The following is a 22319-nucleotide window of genomic DNA, read 5'->3' as shown; positions in this document are numbered from 1 at the left end:
ATTCCACAAATGTAGACCAGGTGCCTTTATTCTAGGGGCAGATAGTGCTTTTTTTTTTTTTTTAATCAGGGCACAATTTTCCTTGGGAATGGCTTCCCGTTCACTTTATTATACTTGGGTCTTCTTTCTGAGACCTCCCTCATTTCCCATAAGAAATGGTCCATGTTTAAATAAACTAATATAAAATTATAAAACAAATGATCCAACAAATGTTTACAACTAGATAAGTAAACAAGTATTTACAACTAGATAAGTAAAATTCTCAGCTCATATCCTTCTTGCAGATGTTAGGTAGGACAGTCCAAACCACTTTTCATTTTGAGTTATTTCAGTTACTTTAAAATCAATCTTGAGGTAATTTCAAGAGTAAAGTTCTCTTCAGTTTTTTATGGATCTGGTTTGAGCTAGCTCATGCCCCAAATGCCACATCACTGAATCTTCATGATAAGCCTCTCTCTATTTAAGGCAGTTTGTACTGTGAAATATTACATAGAAGTGCTCACTAACTTAGCACCAATGCAATCAATATTCTGCACAAATGTAAAATGACTTGTAAAAGACACACCTATGACTGACCTTAACTCCAGGACAACAGTTTTGATGAGATTTTGATGGCTGGGTGATTACCTATGTAAAACAGTTATTTCAAAAAAAAGAAAAAGAAAAGAAAAGAAAAAAAGTTATTTCACAACTCTTCAAGTCTTTCTTTTTAGTATTCCTTTTGATTCTGCTTGTTAGTTGGAACAGTTATTTCTTGAATTCATCTCTCTTCTACTTTATCATATGCAGCTAAAAGCAGCGAAGTGATACTTCTCTTATTCTGTCAGAATCTCCTAAATCAGATTTAAAAGTTCATTTGACATGTTCTTTATCTTTCTATAGAGCACTGTGGCTGCTTTTCTGTTTTTCCCTTACTAAGTAATGTGGACTACCTTTTACTAAATTTTCCTCATTATTTTTCTGGTCTCCATGTGATGCCCAAAGCCAATGCCACATTATGATGGGTTATAATATCCTTTTTTTTTTTTATAACAAATCAGTCCAAAATGCAGCTTTTTAAAATGGTAGTTTACCTCACAATGCCAATTTGGTTGGAATAACTGATGTGGGTATTCTGAGCTGGACTGTCTTGGATGGAACTAGAAATCTACTAAGCCCCCATTCACACTTGGCAAACTCTTTGGCCTATCAGATTTTAACTTGCTCTGCTCTATATGGTTTCTTAATCTGCTAGTACGGTAATCTGAGATTGTGTACAGAGGTCTCAGGATTCCTTCCAAAGAGCAGCTAAAAAGGGTAAACTTCAAGGCAAGCTTTCACATATCTCAAGCCCCTTTTAAAACTGCTTTCTTAAAGTCAAAGCCAGTCATAGTCAAATTCAAAGTCAAGGAGCAGAGAGAAGCCACTTCTTAACAAAAATATAACAAAGTAACACTACAAAAGGGCATTAGAGATACCCGTGGCTACTGTCATTCTACCAAAATGAAAGAATGTAAGAATACTATTTCATGGTCAGTAGAATGAATGACAGAATCATGTTCTGAAACCATATAAATTTATACCTGCAGATGTGTATATACACCAAATCAAAATGACTTTGGATACACTTGAGATGTTGAGTGGCAAAAATAGTTGGTAAACATAATAATTCTAATTTTTAAAAGGAACTTCAACTATTCTTCCTCTTTTTTTGCAAGGATGGGCAGAAACCTCTGGAACCATCAACCAAAACCAAAACATTTCTCCTTGTTCTTCACATCAGGGGATTTGCACAGTAATAAGGAAACTATCACACACACACATATCACATATATGTACTAGCTCTGAAAGTTACCAGTCTCAAACAAAATTCTTTCTTGTTCATAGTGTAACAAACTCTCCAAAAAGTTGTATATAGTGGGCTTGATTTGGGGGTGGGGTGGGTATGCTTGGGATATCATATCTGCCTTTCTCTTTATATGTAATTCTCTCTCTCTCTCTCTCTCTCTCTCTGTGTGTGTGTGTGTGTGTGTGTGTGTGTGTGTGTGTGTGTGTATCATGCTTGTCCCACATATTACGCTTGTCCCAGAACTTGGAACAGTACAGCTTAAGGATGCCATAGGTGCTGTTTTTGCATTTGTTCATTTGAATAAAGTTTTATAAAACATCTGTAAACACATCGAGCACTGTTCATTGGGATCAGTTTTATTTATGTCCTTAATTTTGCTTCTCTGCTGCCAGTGGTAGCACTTGGTAGAGTTTAGAATGCCCACATTTCAGTTATTACTCTACCTGCAATTGTTTGTGTGATGAGGAATTAATAACCTTTCTAAGTTGTGCTTAATTCAATTATAAAATAAAGGGGGCAGATTGGGTCTTTAAAATTTTTAATGTTTAAAAAGTAAAAAGAACATCCAAATACCTGATTCTTTGAGGGTTCAAGGCAGAACTAGAAGTGGGACTTCAGAATTTTCTTCTGTTAATGCATTGGCTAGTGGTTCCTAAGTGTAGTAACCACTTTTCTTATTCTAAAGAATACCCAAGAGAAGGACTTGGAGAAGGAATGATTTATTTTAGCTAATGGTTTCAATATTTTGGTCCTTAGTCCTATGCTCTGTTGATGGGCCTCAGACAAGTCTGTGCACAGTAGAGCTATTCATCATTTGGCAGCCAGGAGGAAGACAAAGCAGTCTCATACCATGGTGGACAAGAAGCAGAGTACCCAGATACACTTTTCCAAGTTGTGAGCACTGTAAAGTAATTCCTCCTGAATTTTTCACAAACAGAATCATCAGTAAGGTCCAGAGTGTTCACCAAATGAAGGGCTGTGGAGGCCATGACATATCCAAACTATAGCAGTGGTGGTTTGCACATCACCATAAATGAGAAGACCTGAAGTGGCAACTACGTGTAAATAACCAGACTCCATCCATGATGGACTCAAGCAGAACTGGACTTTTTATCTGACTAGTAGCTTTCATTTGACCTACCCCCAGGGAACTCTGCAACAGAGGCTGCATTCTGCTTGCTTCTCTCTGTTACACCTTAGTTTCTTTCCTTTTCCAATACCCTTTTCACTTCCTTCTCCTTGATTTTCTTTGTTAGTTGTCAGGTGTCTCTTAGGGTCAGTTTTTGGGATCAACTCGTAGCCACCTTTCTATGACTGCTAGCATTTCATAAAATTCCCTGCACTCTGCCCAAAGTTTGGCTATGCGTCTCATCATCTGCCTCGATACCCTGCAGGGTAGAGCCTTTCAGAGGCCTTCTGTGGTAGGCTCCTGTCCTGTTCCGTTTTCTCTCTCCTCCGATGTCCATCCTCTTTGCCTTTCTGAATGGGGATCCATTCTTCCTCTTAAATAGTATATTTCACCACAAATACTCTACAGAATTGAGAGTTTTGCATACCAAATATATTATTTTGGTGCTTCACCACTCATTTTGGTGTTACTTTTAATTGCTTACATTATTGAAATTTGCAAAATCTTGCACTCTTTCTAAAGAATTTGGTAATAATTTGCTTTGTAATACTTTCTGTAGGAAGACAGTTCTTAACATATCAAACTAACATTATTTTTCCCAATATAAATTCTATTATGTTTTATGAGGCCATGAGAATGCAGAAATTCCCCCTCCCCTTTTCAAGACAGGGGGTTCTCTGTGTAGCCTTGGCTGTCCTGGACTCACTTCATAGAGCAGGCTGGCCTCGAACTCACAGAGGTCTGCCTGCCTCTGCCTCCCGAGTCCTGGGATTATAGGCATGTGCCACTGTGCCCAGCTCTCCAATGTGTTCTTAAAAGATCCTTTATTGATTAATTCAATTTACAACTCGGTCATAGGCCCCTTCCTCCTCTCTTTTCTGTCCCACCCTTCCTCCCACATCCCCTCTCCCCTATTCTTAAGAATAGGGGAGTCCCACTATGCAGACACCCCAGCTCATCTATTCACATGAGGACTGAGTTCATCTTCCTCACGTGTGGCCTAGTAGGGAAGTTCTATCAGGAGGACGTGATCAAAAAACAGGCAACATAGTCCATGTCACTGATATCCTCCATTCTCCTAACTAGTGGACCAGCATGAAGCCTAAGATGCCCATCTGGCTTATCTTCTTGGGGTCTGTGCATTGTAGTATGTATATCCTATAACATATGACCAAAATCCACTTACAAGTGAGTATATACCATGTATGTCTTTCTGGATCTGTGTTACCTCACTCAGGATAATCTTTTCTAGTTCTTAAAAGGTCTTTTCCAAACAACTTTTCTCATCTCTGTGAAATAGCTGGATGTTTCATACAGTGTATTTATACAAGATCTGTCTTAGATAAATATTATAATATATACTTATATTTAACTTCTGTCATAAGGTTGTCTTGTTCTGATGAAGCAGTGTTATTTTCAGGTATGAATATTGGGATGCATACTAAGAACTGATTTTTGAGTAAACTCCTTTCCACAATCACTGACTGCATTTATAAGGCTTATCTCCAGTATGGACAGTTTGGTGTTTATTGAAATTAGACCTGTCAGTGAAGGCCTTCCCACACTCTGCACATATATATGGTTTCTCTCCTGTGTGGATTTGCTGGTGTACTTTGAGATGTGGTTTCTTGAAGAAGGATTTCTCATAGTCAGGACATTTACAAGGCTTCTCCATAGTGTGAATTCTCTGGTGTGTAACTAACTGTGACTTCTGAATGAAGGCCCTCCCACAATTGGCAAAAATATGGGGGTTTTCTCCAGTATGAATGGTCTGGTGTTTATTGAAATTTGACCTATCAGTGAAGGCCTTTCCACATTCAGTGAATATGTAAGACTTCTCTCTGGTGTGAGACTTCTGGTGAGTACTGAGGTTTGACCTGTTAGTGAAAGCCTTCCCACACTTGGTACATATATATGGTTTATCTCCTGTGTGAATTTGCTTATGTAGCTAAAGTTGGAACTTAGAAAGAAAAGATATTCCACATTCACTGCATTCATGAGGCTTTTCTCCAGTATGAATTCTTTGATGCACAATCAAGTGTGCCTTCTGCATAAAGGCCTGCTCACATTTAGTACATACATAGGATCTCCTGTGTGAATTCTCTTATGTATTCAGTGTTGACTTTTGGATAAAGGCTTTCCCACACTCATTACATTTGTGATGTCTCTCCTCAGAATGGATTTTCTGGTGTATATTGAGGTATGAGCTCAAGGACAAGTTTTTCCCACATTTACTGCGAGTATAGCGTTTTTCTCCAGTATGGACTGTTTGATGCCTGAGTAGAGATGACAGCTATAAAAATGATTTCCCACATTCATTGCATTTGTAGGGTCTTATGTGAGTTTTCTCATGTACCATTAACTCAGAATTCTGAATGAATGCTTTCCCACATTTAATACATATGTATGGTTTTTCATCTCTATGAATTCTTAGATACACACTGAGTAGTGGCTTCTGTGTAAAACATTTACACATTTGCTAAGTTCATGATGTTTTTTTACACATTATGAATTTTGGAAGGAGCGAAGAGTTGTGATTTTTAGGTAACGATCCTTCCAAATGCAGCACATGTTTTTTTGCCTTTTCACTAACAGGAAATATCATACTTTGACTACGTGTATACCTGATTCTGAGGAATTTTCCATTCTGATTATTTTCACAGAACTCTTCTCCCATATGTAGATTATTGAGGTTAGTGCAAGAAGTACTATGGGTAAAAACTTGCCTGTGGTCTATTATTCTGTCAAAATTCTTTGTTGCTTTGTTTTTATTATGAACATGTAAGTCTGAATGGTGCTTAAAATGCTTTCTAAATGATTATTTCTTATGGGATCTTCTCTGTGAAGGAACAATATTTGGTTTTGAGTGTACATGCGTTCCAATGTCTGTATATTCATAATCTCTCTTGGTAGTCAATATTTTCTTATTAAAAGAAGCATGAGTCAAAGGGTTTTTCTTTTTTCCCTGGTATCTTTTCATCCATTCATCATCTTGCCACAGTTCTTCTAAAATGGAATACAATGAATCATCTCTTGCATCTTCATTCACTGTTTCACCATAAATGTAGCTTTTTCAGAAGTTTTTTTTTTTGTTGTGAATTCTTAATCCTAAACTTCCCATCTAAGAGAAAAAATATAAAAATCAACATAAAGAATAGATTGTTTGAGATTAAAATGTATATATATAATCTAAATTAAACTCATGAAAATCAGTAACTCTGATGACAATGGGGACAGGATATACATATAAAACACTTATTATGTGCTAACCTCTAGTTATCCTTATACTATTCCAGTTAATTTTCTAAGAAATATGTACACAGAACCTCATTCAATTCTTTCCAAGCCCTATTAGGTATCTACTATTATTATCTACCTTTTATAGATAAGGAAAACAAAGCTCATACTTGTTATATGGCTTGCTACCGCACATGGTTATCATGGATGCTGGACTTCAACATAAGCAGCCAAGCTCTTTTTGACAGGAAGCTTGATTATCAAATAGGTAAGAGAGACATTAGATAAGAGAAAGATGTTAAGAAGGAAATCTGTGGTGAGACTAGGCACAGAAAATGTAAATCAATGTCTTCATTAGCTCCCAAGTCTACATCTTTACTAGTCTCAACCTTTTATCTTGCATTTTTTTCTTAATTCCACACTGGCCTGGAACTCATTATGCAGACAAGGCTGGCCTAAGACTTGAATGGAAACTGCTGGGATTTATGTGTATGCCTCTCATCTCACTTATTACCAACAATACCAAATTAATGTCATAAAATTAACTTACCCATTTGCCTATTGTAGTCTAGTCCATCATAATTTACACAAAAAATAAATGGAGGTCTAGACTCCATTTTTGTATCCAGATACAGCTGTTTCTTTCATTACATGCAACACACACATACACACGAGATACACCACTATATATATACATATTTATCAAAGAAGATAGGCCATATTTATCAAGATAAAACAGACTGATGAAGATATCTAGTTATATAACTTTTCTGAGGCTCCTTTGAAGATTGGTGTTCCTTTGTAACAGTGTTCTTATCAACTGAATAGGAAAGAAAATTATGACTTACAAATCTACAATAGTACAAGTTGGAGAACTTACATGCTGGTTTGAAGATTCAACTATAAAACCTATAGTAATATAAATTGTATATATTTTCCTACAGGACATTTTCCATATTCTTAATACTATGTTTTCTTAAATGTACATTCTTATGTACATTCTTAAAACTACATTTTCCATATTCTTAATACTTTGACAACTAGGGCTTACATGATCCTATAAAGACTGTCTTCCTCAGGGTTAGCTAATTCCCAGAAAAAACCAAAACACTCACTAATCAATATGCCTTTCGCATGTAAAGCAAAATGTCCAAAACCACATTAACCTTCTTTATTGACCTCCCTGTGTGGTCCTCTAACCTAATCTTCTCAGAATCAAGTACCAGACAACTAGGGACAGTCCTTATAACCTACAGCCTAAGAAATCACTTAAACCAGCTATGCTTGATAGTTTTTATCTATTTGATATAAGGTAGGATCATCTGGGAAGAGAGAACTTCAACTGAGAAAATGCCTCCATTATAATATTTGAATATCAAAGGGACATTTTCTTGTTCAATGTTTGATGTAGGATGATCCAGGACTCTACAGGTGGTGCCAGGTATACCCCTGAGCATGTGATCTCGGGATGTTTAAGAAAGCAGACTAATATGCCATAGAGAAAGCCAGGAACGAGCTTTCTTTCCTCCAGGTCCTGGCTTCGGATCGTGAACTGACTTCCAGTCATGGTGGACTATAAGGTGTAAGATGGAATAAACCCTTTCCTCTCCAAGTTGCTTTTGTTCATGGTGTTTACCTCAGAAACAGAAACCAAATTAAGACACCAGCAAACCTTAAACCTTCCTATTCTTCTTGATTCATTTCTTCCCACAAAAACTACAATAAAGGGCCAGGAATAATGGTGCATACCTTTGATCCCAGCATTCAAGAGGTAGAAACAGGTGGATCTTAGTGAGTTCAAGGCCAGCCTGGTCTACAAATCAAATCAAAGACAGCCAGGGCTCTGTTACACAGAGAAATCTTGTCTCAAAAATAAAAAAAGCTACAATAAAGACTACACTTTATTCCCCTCCTTCCTTTTACCTCCTGACTGACCTTGGCCATGCATGGCGGAACAAGATACCTATGCCTTTTCTTTAGGAACTGTAAAAAATTTACTTTTCAACATCCATCTTTTAAAAAAAAAAGATTATAGACCTAAAATGAAAATATGGTTATTCTCTCTGTGTTGCCCTAGACCTAATAATCCCCCAGTCTTGTTTCTGGTACTGTAACAGAACACCAAATGCAATCTCCCTTCCCCTCATCCACATCTCCTGTGGATCCCACAGACCATCCCCTTCTAATCTCCCTCCCAGCATTTGTTACTGCATCCCAGCCTCCAACACCAGCAGGCATTCTCTGTGACTATACCAGCTAAGCAGGGCAATAAAACAGGTAACAGCTATCACACTCTCCGAAACTCCAGAGAGGAAACAAAAACCAAAAAATAAAATACCCACCCAATAAAGAAAGCCCCAATAGCATAAGAACACAATCGACAGCCAGGATAATGTCCCCACTAGAACCCAGATATTCTACCAAAGCAGGCCCTGAACATACCAACATAGTTGAAGCACACACACACACAAAGACCTTAAAACCAGCTATATGAAGGTAATAAAGATTCGTAAAGAGGAAATGAATAAATACTTTATAGAAATCTAGAAAAAAACAAATAATTGGAGGAAATGAATAGATCCTTTAAAGTATTTCATGAAAACACAGTGTGAAGAAATTAGCTTTTAAGAAAGCTAATAAAACACCAACAAAAAAATTGACAGAAATGCATAAACTGTACAATCTGAAAATAGAAATAGCGCTCTTGGCCTTAGCGCCATCTTCTTTGAAACACCTGCGCCATGAGAGCGAAGTGACGGTAGAAGTGAATGCGCAGGCTGAAGCACAACAGAAAAAAGATGAGGCAGAGGTCCAAGTAAATAAATTTGGGCACCACGAAGGCTGCAGAGTGAAGGATGCTGAAGTCCAGGACGCTGGTACAAGTTGTTGGACTGGGACTGTTAGCCCCTGTCGGCAATACCGTCTCCAATGACCTCTGGAACACCATCTCACTGAGACCACCTGAGAAACTGGCTGCCTTCCCTAAAATCAAAACAGTCCTGCTTGCCTTCTGCCCTGGACCTTTGTCATTCTGGACTAGTTCTGTTTGCTTGTGTAACTTGTGTACAATAAACCATCTTTCTCGCTGTCTGAAAAGAAAATAGAAATAGCAATGAAGAAAACACAAACTAAGGGAAATAAAAAAAACTGAAACTTGAACAGGAAACAGAGGCAAGATTCACCAGAAGAACAGGCATTGAAGATATGATAGAAGAAATACATCTGTCAAAGAAAAGGTTAAATCAAAAAACAAAACAAAACAAAACAAAACAAAAAAACACAAAACTTCTAACACAAAACATCCAAAAAATCTAGGACACTATAAAAAGACCAAACCTAAGAATAATAAGAATAGAGGAAGGACAAAAATACAAGTTCAAAGACCCAGAAAATGTTTTCAACAAAATTATAGAAGAAAAAAAATTCTAACCTAAAAAAGGAGATACCTATAAAGATACAAGAAGCATACAGAACACCAAATAGGTTAGATTGAAGAGTTTAAGTTAGCCTGGGCACTCCATTTTGAAATGAGGAGCCATCTTGATCGGGAGCTGAACTCAGGTACCAGGAAATATCACAGAATGTGCACCTGGCAAAAAACAAAGTTAGCTCTCCTAGCAACGGACTCCAGGAAATATCACAGAATAAATGTTTAGTAAAAAGTAGAAACAATCTCCCCTGGCAGCAATCAATGAAACATGCTGTCATGGAAACCCCCTGCTTGCAGTCTTCCCCTTTAAAAACCCTGCTCACTCAGGGCTCGGGGTCCCATTTCTCTACTGCTGTGTCAGTGAGACTTGGGTCCCGAGTTCAATCGCTCTTGTAATAAAGCTCTCTTGCTATTGCATCGAGTCATCTCCTGGTGGTCTCCAAGGGTCCTGTGATCCTGGTATTACAGGACCAGAAAAGAAAGTCACAAAAACACATAATAATCAAAACATTAAACATACAAAACAAAGAAAGAGTGTTAAAAGCTAGAAGGGAAAAAGACCAAGTAACACATGAAGGCAGATCTATTAGAATTACAACTGACTTCTCAGTGGAGATGGTAAAAGCCAAAAGGCCCTAGACAAATGTGCTGCAGACTCTAAGAGAACACAGATACCAGCCCAAACTAGTATACCAAGGAAAATTTTCAGTTAAAATACAGGAAGAAAATAAGATATTCTATGATAAAATCCAATTTAAACAATATTTACATAAAATGCTGTGCTACAAAAAGTGGTAGAAGGAAAATTCCAACCTAAGGAGGTTAACTACACCCATGAAAACACAAGGAATAAAAATTCTCAGACCAGCAAGAGAATGGAAATGCAGACTCACACATACACATATACTCCTACTCCCACCCCCAGCAGCAGCAGCAATGACAACAACAACCAGGAAGAAAAACAACAACAAAAGAGGAATCTACAATCATTGATCATTGATAAGTCTAAATATTAATGGCCTCAATTCCTCAATAAAAAGACACAGACCAACAGAAGGGATGCAAAAAACAGAAACCATCCATCTACTGTGTTTGAGAAACACATTTGAACATCAAGGACAGATATTAGTGTTGCAAGAAATTTGATTCCATTTTGAACCCCAAAATTGTGAACTGTTTGGTATGGTTGAGTCCTATCACATACCTTTAATCCAAGAACATTTTGTCTATTGTAAACAGGTGATTATGGTGTGGTTCAGCTAGCCCTAGCACACACCTTTAATCCAAGAGCTTTCTGTACACAGGTTTTAATAAAGCTAACCCTAGGTCAAGAGGTGGAGCAAGAAACCAGCTGACAGAGATTGAAGAGTAGGATGGACTTTGAGTTGAGGGGTATTTAAGACAGCCTGGAGAAGTAGAAGATGCTTTTTTTAGCTTAGGTTTTAGCTTCTCAGCTCCCTGGCTTTTTGGGCTCTGAGCTAGCAAGCATCTGGCCTTGAGGTTTTTGGCCTTTTCCTCTCAGACCATCAGTTGAGCTAGTGAGCCTTTTGGTTTTTTTCCATCCAACTTGAGCTGACAAGGAAGGTCAGCTGGGTACTTTCTCTGCCTCATTGAGCTAACAGGTTTTTGCCCAGCATCTGGCTCCTGAGTCTTTACTGGTAAAATAGAATGGTTGGTGACCTGGCCCACAGGTTAGTCGAATGAGACCCTAACAGAGGGGGTGAGAATGGGGTGGGACAAGAGATGCAAGAAATAAAGACCATGACAGTTTCTCTGATCAAGGTCTCGGTTTATTATTTTTTTCTACATCCTTTATATAGGCAGGGTGAAAGGAATGTAAGTGCCTTTGTCAGGGTTACAAAGTGACTAGAAATCACAGGATGACCCACCAGAGGGTCACAGGATGTGCTAATAATCTTGCATCACAGGACGACCCAACAAACGAGTCACAAGTTGTGTTAATAACGATTGTTTGGAAAGTTCCTCAGAAGTGTTACTTGGGAAGACAGGGGGGGGAGGTTAAGGTGTTTCAGGAAAATGACCTTTATCGAAAGCCCCATGTCAGCCAGGAATGCACTATTGTCATTAAACCAAATGCCAAGAATTCTGGGGGCAGCAAAGTGCCAGAAGGACACACACACACACACACACACAGGTTGGGGTTCTATTTTTAAAAATAGGGGTTCATTTTTAAAAAACAATAGATCATTGTACCTTTAAAACAAGGATTGGCTTTCCTTCCATTTGTATTCATATGCTCCATATTCTGACACTTTACCTTTAACATATTCCTATCAATAGGTTTTCAAATAAACATATGCTTCTTTTTGAAACAGTGTCTCACTATCTATCTTTGGCCGCCTAGAACTCTCCATGTGGATGGTTTGCCACAGACTTAAAGAGATCCACCTGCCTGTCTCAGTCTCCCAAGTGCTGTGATTAAAGGCATGTGCTACCACACCCAGCTAAATCAATGTTTTTTGTCAAGTATCCCAAAACCTTCCCACCTTCAATTCATTATGGCTATCCAAAACCTCTTTCATATTTTATATTTTTTAATTTATTTTAATTTGGTGGTGTGTACGTGTGTGTGTGTGTGTGTGTGTGTGTGTGTAAGTCTAAGTATGCCATAGCATATATATGTAGAGGCCAGAGAACAACATCCAGAAATCACTCCTCTCTTTCAACAATGGCGTCCATGGATTAAGCTCAGTTATCAGACTTGCATGGAAAACACAAATACCTGCTGTACCATCACTCCAACCCCCCACGCTAGAGATGTTTAAAAGCAGTACTCCATTTTCAAATATGAAAAATAGTATTAATTTCCTAGGATTTCTGTAACAAAGTATCACAAAATAGAGGGTTCAGAATACTTATTATCTTGCACTTTTGGAGATTAAATGTCCAAAATTAAGGTATTATATGCAGGCCCATGTTCATTGAAGGAACTTGGAGAAAGCAATGGAGAACATTTCTTTCATAGCTTCTGATGGCCTCAGAGCTTTCTTGGCTTAAAAATATATCCTTCCAATCCCAAACCATCTTCTCATGTCTTCATATACTCCTTCCTTTATGTACATATGTATCTGTGTCCAGATTTCCTTTTCTTGTAGAGAAAACAGTGATACAGGGTCTATAAGATGCCTCAGCTGTTAAATGCACTTCCCTCTTAAACGTAGTGACTTTAGTTCAATTCCCAGAACCCACATAAACATGGAAAAAAAATCAGTCCAATAAAATTTTTATCTGACTACTACAAACACATTGCTACATGTATGTAACATGCTGATCACACATACACACACATGCACACACACACAGTAATAACAAATAATTCAGAGACAAGTTATGTCATATTAAAACCCACCTTAATTACCCTATTCTAGCTTAATTACTCTTGTGAAAAATTTCTTTTCTAATATGGTTGTATTCTGAGGTACTGAGGGTTAGGACTTTAAAATATATTTTCTTTTTCATCACTTTAAAATTTTTCTATCCTTTTTAAAAATTCTTTGAGTATTTAGCAAAATATATTTTAATTATATTCAGTCTCCTCCCCCAATTTATCCTAGATTCCTCTACCTGCCTTCCCTATACCCCCAACTTTGTGTTTTCTTCTTTAAAAAAAAACTATCAAGTTCAATATGGGCTGCCCATATACTCTAAGGTATGTAGCTCTCCTACCTGCCATGGACTACATGCTTCAAGAAAACTGACTTTCCTTCCAGCAGCTATCAATTACCAACAGATCCTCAGCTAAGGGTAAGACTTCATAACCATTTTCCAGTCTTAATACTGAGACTTTGTCTGATTTGTGCATGCTGTCACAATCACCATGAATTCATATGTGAATTTCTCTGCTGTATCGAGGAAATAATGCTTCCATGTTGTAAGCTACAATCTCTGGTTCTTACAGTTTCCTCCCTCTCTTCTGCAATGGTTTTCTCTTAAGGCAATTTAACCCACAGCAAGGTCCTCATGACACCATAGTACAAACTGTGCTTACCCACGAGAGCAGGTGGCTGTAGTATTTTCAGCATTACATCCTGGTAAAGGTATCTTTAAGAAGAGTCCAATTGTTGCCATTCCTTTCTACTGAAATCTACTGTCACATCCTCAAATGACATTGGGACTGTAACAACATAATCCTGTTCAAGACAACATCATCAACACTGTAAATAGTTAAAAGACATATAGAAAGTTGCTTAAAATGAATTTTTGGTAGCATAACATACAGAATGCACATTATATATACTCATGTAGAACACAATCATCTAATCATAAATTTTTGCTATTCTTAGTCTTTCATTTTAAAAATTATTTTGTACAAACTTTGGCCTTTAATTTTTGCTTATCCTTAAAGATTTTTTTAATTTTATGTGTATAAGTGCTGGTCCCCCTCCCACTCTCCCCACCTCTCTCTCTCACTGTGTGTGTGTATGTATGTGTGTGTGTGCATGTGCGCACATTCACAGTGCCTTTGGAAGCCAAAAGTAGGCACTGAATTCCCTAGAACTGGAGTAAAAATGACTCCAGCCAACATGTGGGTGCTAGGAATTGAACCCAGGTCCTTTGAAAGTGCATCTGCTGGGCAATCTATTTTTAAAATATCAAAAATTAAAATATCACACAGTTCTTTTTGTTGGTGGTGATTGTTTTCATTTACTCTTCAAAAATTTGGTTATTTTCTCTTGGTGGCTTTGTGTTTCTAATTTAATTCCACAGTGGTTAGAATGTATGCCCCATACAATTTCAACACACAGCCTATCTAGAATTATGTTCCATATTTCCCTATCCTGCAGTTAATGTGTGTAGGGATATATTAAGTTGGCTAGATATTGCTGAAATTTCCTATCATTTTCTGATTTTTTAATAGTTCAATCATTTGACAATATTGTGGTAATAACTAACTAGGATATATTAAAATAATACAGTTATGTAAAACTCCTAAGATAATCAAAGCAAGCAAAATTAAGAGAGATATATACAATGTAATGCTGAGTTCCTATGAAGAGAAACACTTAAAGGAATGTTTAACATCCTTAGCCATCAGGGAAGTGTAAATCAAAACTACTTTGAGATACACCTAACAGAATGACTAAGATAAATAACACATGTGACAGCTAATATTGGCAACGATGAGAAGCAAGGGGAGCACTCCTCCATTACTGGTACAAGTGTAAATTGTACCGCTGTGGAAATCAATATGGAAGTTCTTCAGACAGTTGGAAATAGAGCTACTTCAAGACAGCTATACTACTCCTTAGTATCTACTCAAAGAATGCTCTATCCTATGACAAGGACACTTGCTCAATCATGTTTATTTTGGCTTTATTTATAATAGCCAGGAAAAGGAAACAAGCTAGATGTCCTTCAACAGAAGACTAGATAAAGAAAATGTGGTGCATTTACAAAATGAATATTACTCAGCTGTTAAAAAAAATGGCATTAAGGGATTTGCAAGCAAATTTATGGAATAAGAAAAAAAAACCATCTTGAATGAGGTAACCAAGACCCTAAAAGATAAATACATTATGTACTCACTAATAAGGGGATATTAGCCATTAAGTAAATGATAACAAAGCTACAATCCATAGGCCCAGAGAGGTTAGGTAAAGGGTAGAGGTCTAGGGGAAAATGCAAGAATCTCCCCAGGAAGGGGAAATAAAACAGATTTTTACATTTGGATGGGGTGAGTGGGGGCAGGAGCAAAAAAAATCAAGTGGGGTAGAGACAGAATGGAGGGAAAGAATATGGGGAGACATGACTGAAACTGGGGAACATTTAGGGGTTGGTGTAAAATCTTACAGCAGTGGAAAGTTCATGGAATCTATAAAGATGATCCTAGTAATGGGGGATAGAGAATCTCAACTGGCCATCTCTTGTGTCCAGGCAAGGATTCCAGTGGAGGGACTGTATTGCATTCAATTGAGTTGTTGGCCAAGGGGGTCCCAAAAAAATCCCCCAACAGCCCAGGTTGATGCTAAGACATGGATTCTCTATACAGTCTGACAGCAGGGCCCCATTACCGAGGACAATATCCACACAACTCATTAAACATGGAGAAGCTGAGCTGGTGCCTATATGGGGCTTTCACTACATTCTAGTCTCTTTGGTATGGGAAGGGACTCTGCAGGCTACTGTGGACAACAAACCTTTGACCAACAATCTGTTCTACCTGAAAAATATGTTAGGACATTGGTGGCACAGAACTGATAGGAATAGCCAAGTGATATCTGATTTGACTTAAGGGCCACACTATGTGAAGGAACCCATACCCAACACTGCTTAGGTAATCAACAACCAGAGATTAGATAGCCCAGAGATCTAGGGTAGAAGAAAACATAACTGGTCTAAAAAAATTCAATGAACTGATATCTAATGATATTCTGCTATACTCATAGTTTAGTGCCTTAATCAGTCATCATCAGAGAGGCTTGCTTTGGCAGCAGATGGGAACAGATGTGGAAACCCACAGCCAGACATTTTATGGAGAGAGTCTACATGGGAGGTCACCATCAAATCTCCTCAGTGCTCAGGGAATCCTGCAGAATAGGTGATTTAGAAAAGAGCCAGAAGGGATGGAAGACACCATGAGAAGACAGCCCTCTGAATCAACTAAGCAGTCTCACAGAGACTGAAGCAGCAAGCACAGGTCTCTGCCAGGTTCTCTGCATAACTATTATAGCATTAACTTAGTATTTTCATGAGACTCCTGAGTATGAGAACATAGTGTCTCTGACAATTTTGACTGCTCTTAGGACTCTTTTCCTCCTGTTGGGTTGCTGTGTCCAACTTCGATATCAAAGTTCTTGCTTCATCTTATTATATTTTATTTTGCCATGTTTTGTTATCTCTTGGAAGCCTGCTCTTTTCTTTTCTAATGAGAGACAGAAAAGGAGTGGGGTCAGAAAGGCAGGAGAGGTGGGGAAAAACTGGGAGGAGTACAGGGAGAGGAAGCTAAAATCTATTTTCAATTTTAAAAAATAATTACCATAAAGCTACAGTAATCAAGACAGTATACCAGTATGCTACAGATACATAAAAAATATACACAATAAAAATCCAGAAAGAAACACATCTGTATGGCCAATTGTTATTTGACAAAGGTATTAATATGATTTAATAGGGAAAATAAAATCCTTTCAACAGTTTTTGCTGGAAGAAATAGGTATTACTACTGGAAGAATACAACAAACCTTGACTAATATAATTTTCAGTATGAATGCATTATTTTTTTTTTTACCATATTGGTGCAGGATATTTTATCCCATTGTAAACCCCAAAATTGTGGACTGTAAAACCTTGTTTTTTGTTTGGTATGGTTGAGCCCTATCACATACTTTTAAACCAAGAATTTTCTGTTTATTGCAAGCAGGTGATTATGGTGGTGTTCATCCAGCCCTAGCACATACTTTTAATTCAAGAGCTTTCTGTACATAGGATTTAGAGGTGGAGCAAGAAACCAGCTGATAGGGATTAAAGAATAGGATGGACTTTGAGCGGAGGGGCATTTAAGACAGCCTGAAGAAGTAAAAGATGCTTTTTTAGCTTATGCCCTGGCTTTAGCTTAGGCTTAAGCTCCTCAGTTCCCTGGCTTTTAGGGCTTTGAGCTAGCAAGCCTTTGGCCTTGGGGTTTTGGCCTTTTTGCCCTGGGCTGTCACTTGAGCTAGTGAGCCTTTTGGGTTTTGTTTTTTCCATCCTGAACTGAGCTGAGAAGGAAAGTCAGCTGGGTGCATTCTCTGCCTCTCTGAGCTAGTAGGTTTTCTCCCCAGCGTCTGGCTCCTGAGTATTTATTGGTGAAATAGAATAAAGACTATTGGGAGTTTCATTTTTGTTTATAGTAACACCATATCAATCAACCCTCATACAGAAAACAAACAGTGACTAAAATATCTCCTTTTTAATTAAACAAGGTATGGTGTACACTCCTGTAATTCCAACATTTGGGAGGCTAAGTCAGGAGAATCTCAAATTTGAAGCCAGCCTGGTGAAACTCTGGGCTCCAATTTTGGAGTTGAATATTGAATATTTCTTCAATATACTGAATGATTGTAATTGGGTATCTACTAGAAGGAAATTAACACTTAAAAAAGGGATGGTATGTTTGTTCCAAACAGGCCCAGTCAGTGGCATTGTAGCCAAACTAAATTATAAACAAACAAACAAAAGCCACATCAGTTTTATTGACTCAAAAAATGAAAAGTAGAATTTTCTCGTTTGCTCATGGTAGGGATTAGACTTGGGGCCTTGTGAATGTTATGTAAGCACTCTAACACTGAGCTATATTCCTAGCCTATTTTCAGTTTATCTGAGACAGGGTCTCTCTAAGTTCCCTCCAGCTGTCCTTGAATTCATTCTGTTGTCCATGCAGGCCTTTAACTTCTGATCTTTTCTTCCTCAGCCTGACAGTAGCTGGTGTTACAGGCCTCTGTCAAAGAGGGTTTTCATTCATCACTATCATTGGAAAATTAAAGGGAAATCCAGATAGGCATCCAGAGAAATATTTAAATTCTGCATATTAACTGTACTTAAGCCTCTGGTCGATTATTTATATGAACTGAAATTTGAGCTATCAATTACCACAGAGGAGACAATTTTCAGTTCAAGTCCAGCCAAGTGCACATTTCTTTATACAGAACAAAAAACTCAGTAATATTTAGAGGAATTAAATGGAATCTAACTACTTATGACAACTGATATAAAATCCCAATTAACATAGAATGAAATAAAAGCTATGTAGAGAAAAAGATTCAACAGAAAATGCTATCAAAGACTGATCTGAGGTGACTAAATGCCAGAATTGGCAGAAAATAGTTTAAAAATAGCTATCTATAATTATTTCATATATTTGATATAAAGAAAAATAGTTCATAATGAAAATAGGATAATTCAACTAAGATGTAAACAGCATTAAACAACCAAATGAGATGTAACATCTGGGCTTATCAGAATGAAGAATGGCAATAACAGAGATAGGTAGTGAGCATAAAAAGATCTGAAAAGCAGAGACAACAAAACATCTTTAAAAATGAATGATTTCATGGATGGTACTAGGTTTTGAATATTTGTTTTCCTTCCAACTTCATACTGACAATTAATTTACAGTGTAGCAGTATTATAAGATATGGTCTTAGGGAAATGATTAGGTCATGATTAGTGCTGGTATGAAAGAGCTACAGAAATACTAATTAGGGCTTCCCTTTTTGTCCTTACCTCCATTCTTGCCAAAGGTCAAGTCCTATACAAAATTCATTTTGGAAACCGACAGTGGACATGAGACACCAAACTTGCCTTGATTTTGGACACTTCAGATTCTAGAACCATGAAAAATAAAGTTATATTGTTTATAAATTACCTGGTCTTGGGTATTTTTATAAAATAGCAAGAAGAGTCTAAGACAGAAATTGGTAATAAGAAATAAGATATTTCTATAAGAAACACCTAAAAATAGAATTGGGTAATGGGTAGAAATTGGAATGTAAAGTCTGTTGCTGAGGGTATACCCAGTAATAGAGTCCTTGTTAAGAATGTTTGAGAACCTGTATTTGACCCCATGAAAGACAAAAAGGAAGGAAGGTAGGGAGAGTAGGAGAGAGGGACACAAAGAGAGAAAGGAGATATGTATGTTGAAATTGAGACTTCAACAGAGTATTTAAAAGTAAAATCAATGGGGCCTGAAGAGAGGGTTCAGCAGTAAAGAGCATACTATCTGCTATTCTAAAATACTCAGGAATATACAAGAGTTTAGAACTTTTGTGCATGTCTTTAATCCTGGTACTCTGGTGGTGGATCTCTGTGAGTTCCAAACTGGCCAGAACTACATAATCACACTCCCATCTTAGAGTGGAGGGGGGAGTTGATATAGAAATCCCTTACTATTCAGGAAGAACTTAATGAGTTATTCTGATGGGAACCTGAAAGATAAAAAACACTGACATATATTCATGCTGTGCAGGTAGGCCCAACTCAGAAGATTTCAAAGAAGATCAAAGATTCTATCAAGAAATGGGTTAAGCACCATGCATGTAATATTCTGGCCAAGAATCCAGTTTTATTCTGCCCATGTACTGAGGACTTAAATAAAGTTGAATTTACAGGTAATGGATTAATTTGTCTAATAGAGAAAAGTTCAGTACAGGGGAGTATTCAAGCTGGTTCTGGGAGAGAGCAATTGTCATTGTTAAAGAGATCAGCACCACTGAAGATAAACTGCCTGGGGCACACTAGAACAATAAGAATGGTGCCCTGGTGATAAAATCCCAACCCTTAAAGTCTTCATCTTATAAAGATCTAAAATCATTTGAAGAAAGAAAGCCTTAACTGAAGAGATCCTCTGTGCCTCAGAAGATCTTAGAAGGTATTTCCCTAGGATCAGCACACAGAAGCTATGAGCTAGGAAGGGAGGCCAGAGTAGGGGTTGGGGGGAGGGAGGAGGCTTAATCTTAAACTGGCATCAGAGTTTAGCCTTCTGCTTTTTCTGACCCTTGGGTTATTGCTAATAGCCTAACTGTACAGTCTCCTATTTGAAAAACCATATACTAAGATTAGATCACCGTTGGAGGTTGCTTTGATGCATGTTACTGGCCCGCAAGATCTGGTTACCTGTTTTGTAAACCTGCCAAAGACATACCTAATTGGTTGATTAAATGGCCTATACCTGGGCAGGGCATAATGGACTAGGCATGGCTAAGGCTCCCCAGCTTTTGGGTTCAAGAGAATCACTCAAGACAAACAGACAAGAAGAGAGGAAGAAGGACACCACAAGGGTTAGTGTGGAGAAAAAAAAAAACATGTGAGATAGGAGGAAGGAATCTGAGGATGGTGTGAAAAGGCCCAGATAAAGAATACAAGCAAGTATAATGGCATCATGGATGGAAGATTGTTTAGATGAGGATGGTTAAGGAGGGTGGCACTGGATGGGGGCTGGGAGATGGATAGTGAGGTTATTCAGACAGTGTATGTAGGAATATCTGCCTGGCCCAAGGTAAATAAGGCAATTATAAAATCTAACAGGTGTCTGTGTCTTATTATTTGTGATAGCAAGTTAAATAATACTATCATGATGATAATTATAGGGCTAATAATAAATACTATTTAACCCAACAGCCATTTTTTATTTACTAAAACAAAACACTGATATTGGTATCATAGACTGTGCAAACAAATTACAGCTACAGCTGAATGCTCTGGGTCATAATTATAGGTCTCTACACTAAGGATCTGCTTGATGCAACTGACTGGAAACAAACTGCTAACTGAGACTTCAGTGCCCAGCTTCCTACCACTGCTGCTCAGATCCATCATACTAGATGTGGCATACATCCATTGTGATAGACATGGCACAAATTACTGAACTCTATGTTTCTGACAAAGGAGCTGCCATTACAATCCACAATTGTGACTCCTTCAATTTTGTGATAAAGCTGGGTGTGGAGTGTAGTGGTGCATGCCTTTAATCCCAGCACCAGGGAGGCAGAGGCATATGGATCTCTTGAGTTCCAGGCCAGTCAGGGCTACATAGTGAGACAATGTATCAAAATAAAACCTAAACAAGACAAAATTTTTGATAAAGAAAGGGACCTCGAGGGGAGGCAAGATGGCGGCGCCGGGAGAGCACCGTGTCTGAGAAGCAGTACAGCACTCTCCGTGCAGCGACCAGGAGACTGAACTCTGGGCCCTGAAACTACATCGATCATGTTTCCCAGGTGAGGGGAGGCTGGCGTGGGAATCGGTCAGGTCCACTCATGGCTACCCAGCCAGAACCCGGAAGAAATCCCGGGTAACGCGGGCTTTGGGTCTCCGGGCTGGAGCAGCAAGCGTGCGTGTCCCAATCACTTTCCCAGGCTGATCCGTGAGCACAAGGGTGCCTGAGACTGGGAGTCCCAGTCGCAGGAAAACCCCACGGGGAAGCAAAGTTGCCAGTCTGATCATGGGTCACCCAGTCTTTCCCCGGAAGGTCTCTAGGACAGTGGGTACCCACCGCCAACACAACTGAGCTCCTGCTGCACAGAGAGCTGCACGCTCAGCTCAGCGTTACAGACAAGCTGCTCACCCCAGTACAACAGGGACTGGGAACCCCTGTCCAGAGCGGACCCCACAGGGAAGGAAGAAACCGTGCTGCTGGGGTCACCTAGGGAAAGTTTAGCAAACTGCAGATCGCAAACAGGTGAGTACGCCCAGCCATCACAGATCTGGGCCCAAACAGGGAGCACAGAGTGATTGGAAACTCAGCTCCCACAGACTAGCAGGTGGGCGCACGCTCCGCCAGCCCAGAGGCCTGCTTTGTACCAACTACTCCTTACAGACAGAACTGTGTGCCCCAAGACACCAGAGCAGTAATCACCCGCCACAGATTACCTCTTGGGTTCTGGGGCACAGAGCCCCAACCTCAGACCTACAAAAGACCGGGAACCCTGAGATCAACCCCCAGATACTGCTCCAAGGGGCAACCAGTTATCCCTAACAAAACCAACCAAACCACGAGACACACAGGTTACAGCAGCTGATCACTATATTTACAGCAAGAAACCCAGAAGGAGGGCAGCTGTCTCCAGGACTTTTCCCTGTAAGAGGAGAGCCCTATTGACTAATCAGGACCACAGCTACCACCCAGGTCTCTATGCCTGAGGTGAGCTGTAGCAACTCCTGAAAAACACCAGCCATCCAGTGACTATACCCAAAAAGCTGAG

General features: G+C 38.7%; 1 protein-coding gene and 1 pseudogene across 1 annotated transcript; both read right to left on the bottom strand.

The window, feature by feature from the left end:
• Window positions 1-4373: 4373 nt before the first annotated feature.
• Window positions 4374-6030, bottom strand: Znf81 (zinc finger protein 81; the record flags this gene model as incomplete). The annotated part of the gene is given in 5 exon segments (XM_060374639.1): window positions 4374-4442; window positions 4444-5423; window positions 5426-5459; window positions 5462-5533; window positions 5536-6030. Coding segments are annotated over 5 exon segments (1650 nt in total), but the record flags the coding sequence as incomplete, so codon positions are not given.
• The window catches only part of LOC110543351 (F-actin-capping protein subunit alpha-1-like), a 53089-nt pseudogene continuing 36707 nt past the window's right edge, over window positions 5938-22319 (bottom strand).

Source organism: Meriones unguiculatus, chromosome X (genome assembly GCF_030254825.1).
Source record: "Meriones unguiculatus strain TT.TT164.6M chromosome X, Bangor_MerUng_6.1, whole genome shotgun sequence".
Taxonomy (NCBI): domain Eukaryota; kingdom Metazoa; phylum Chordata; class Mammalia; order Rodentia; family Muridae; genus Meriones; species Meriones unguiculatus.
Note: the sequence above shows the minus strand (reverse complement) of the source record. Positions and strands in the feature narration are given on the sequence as shown.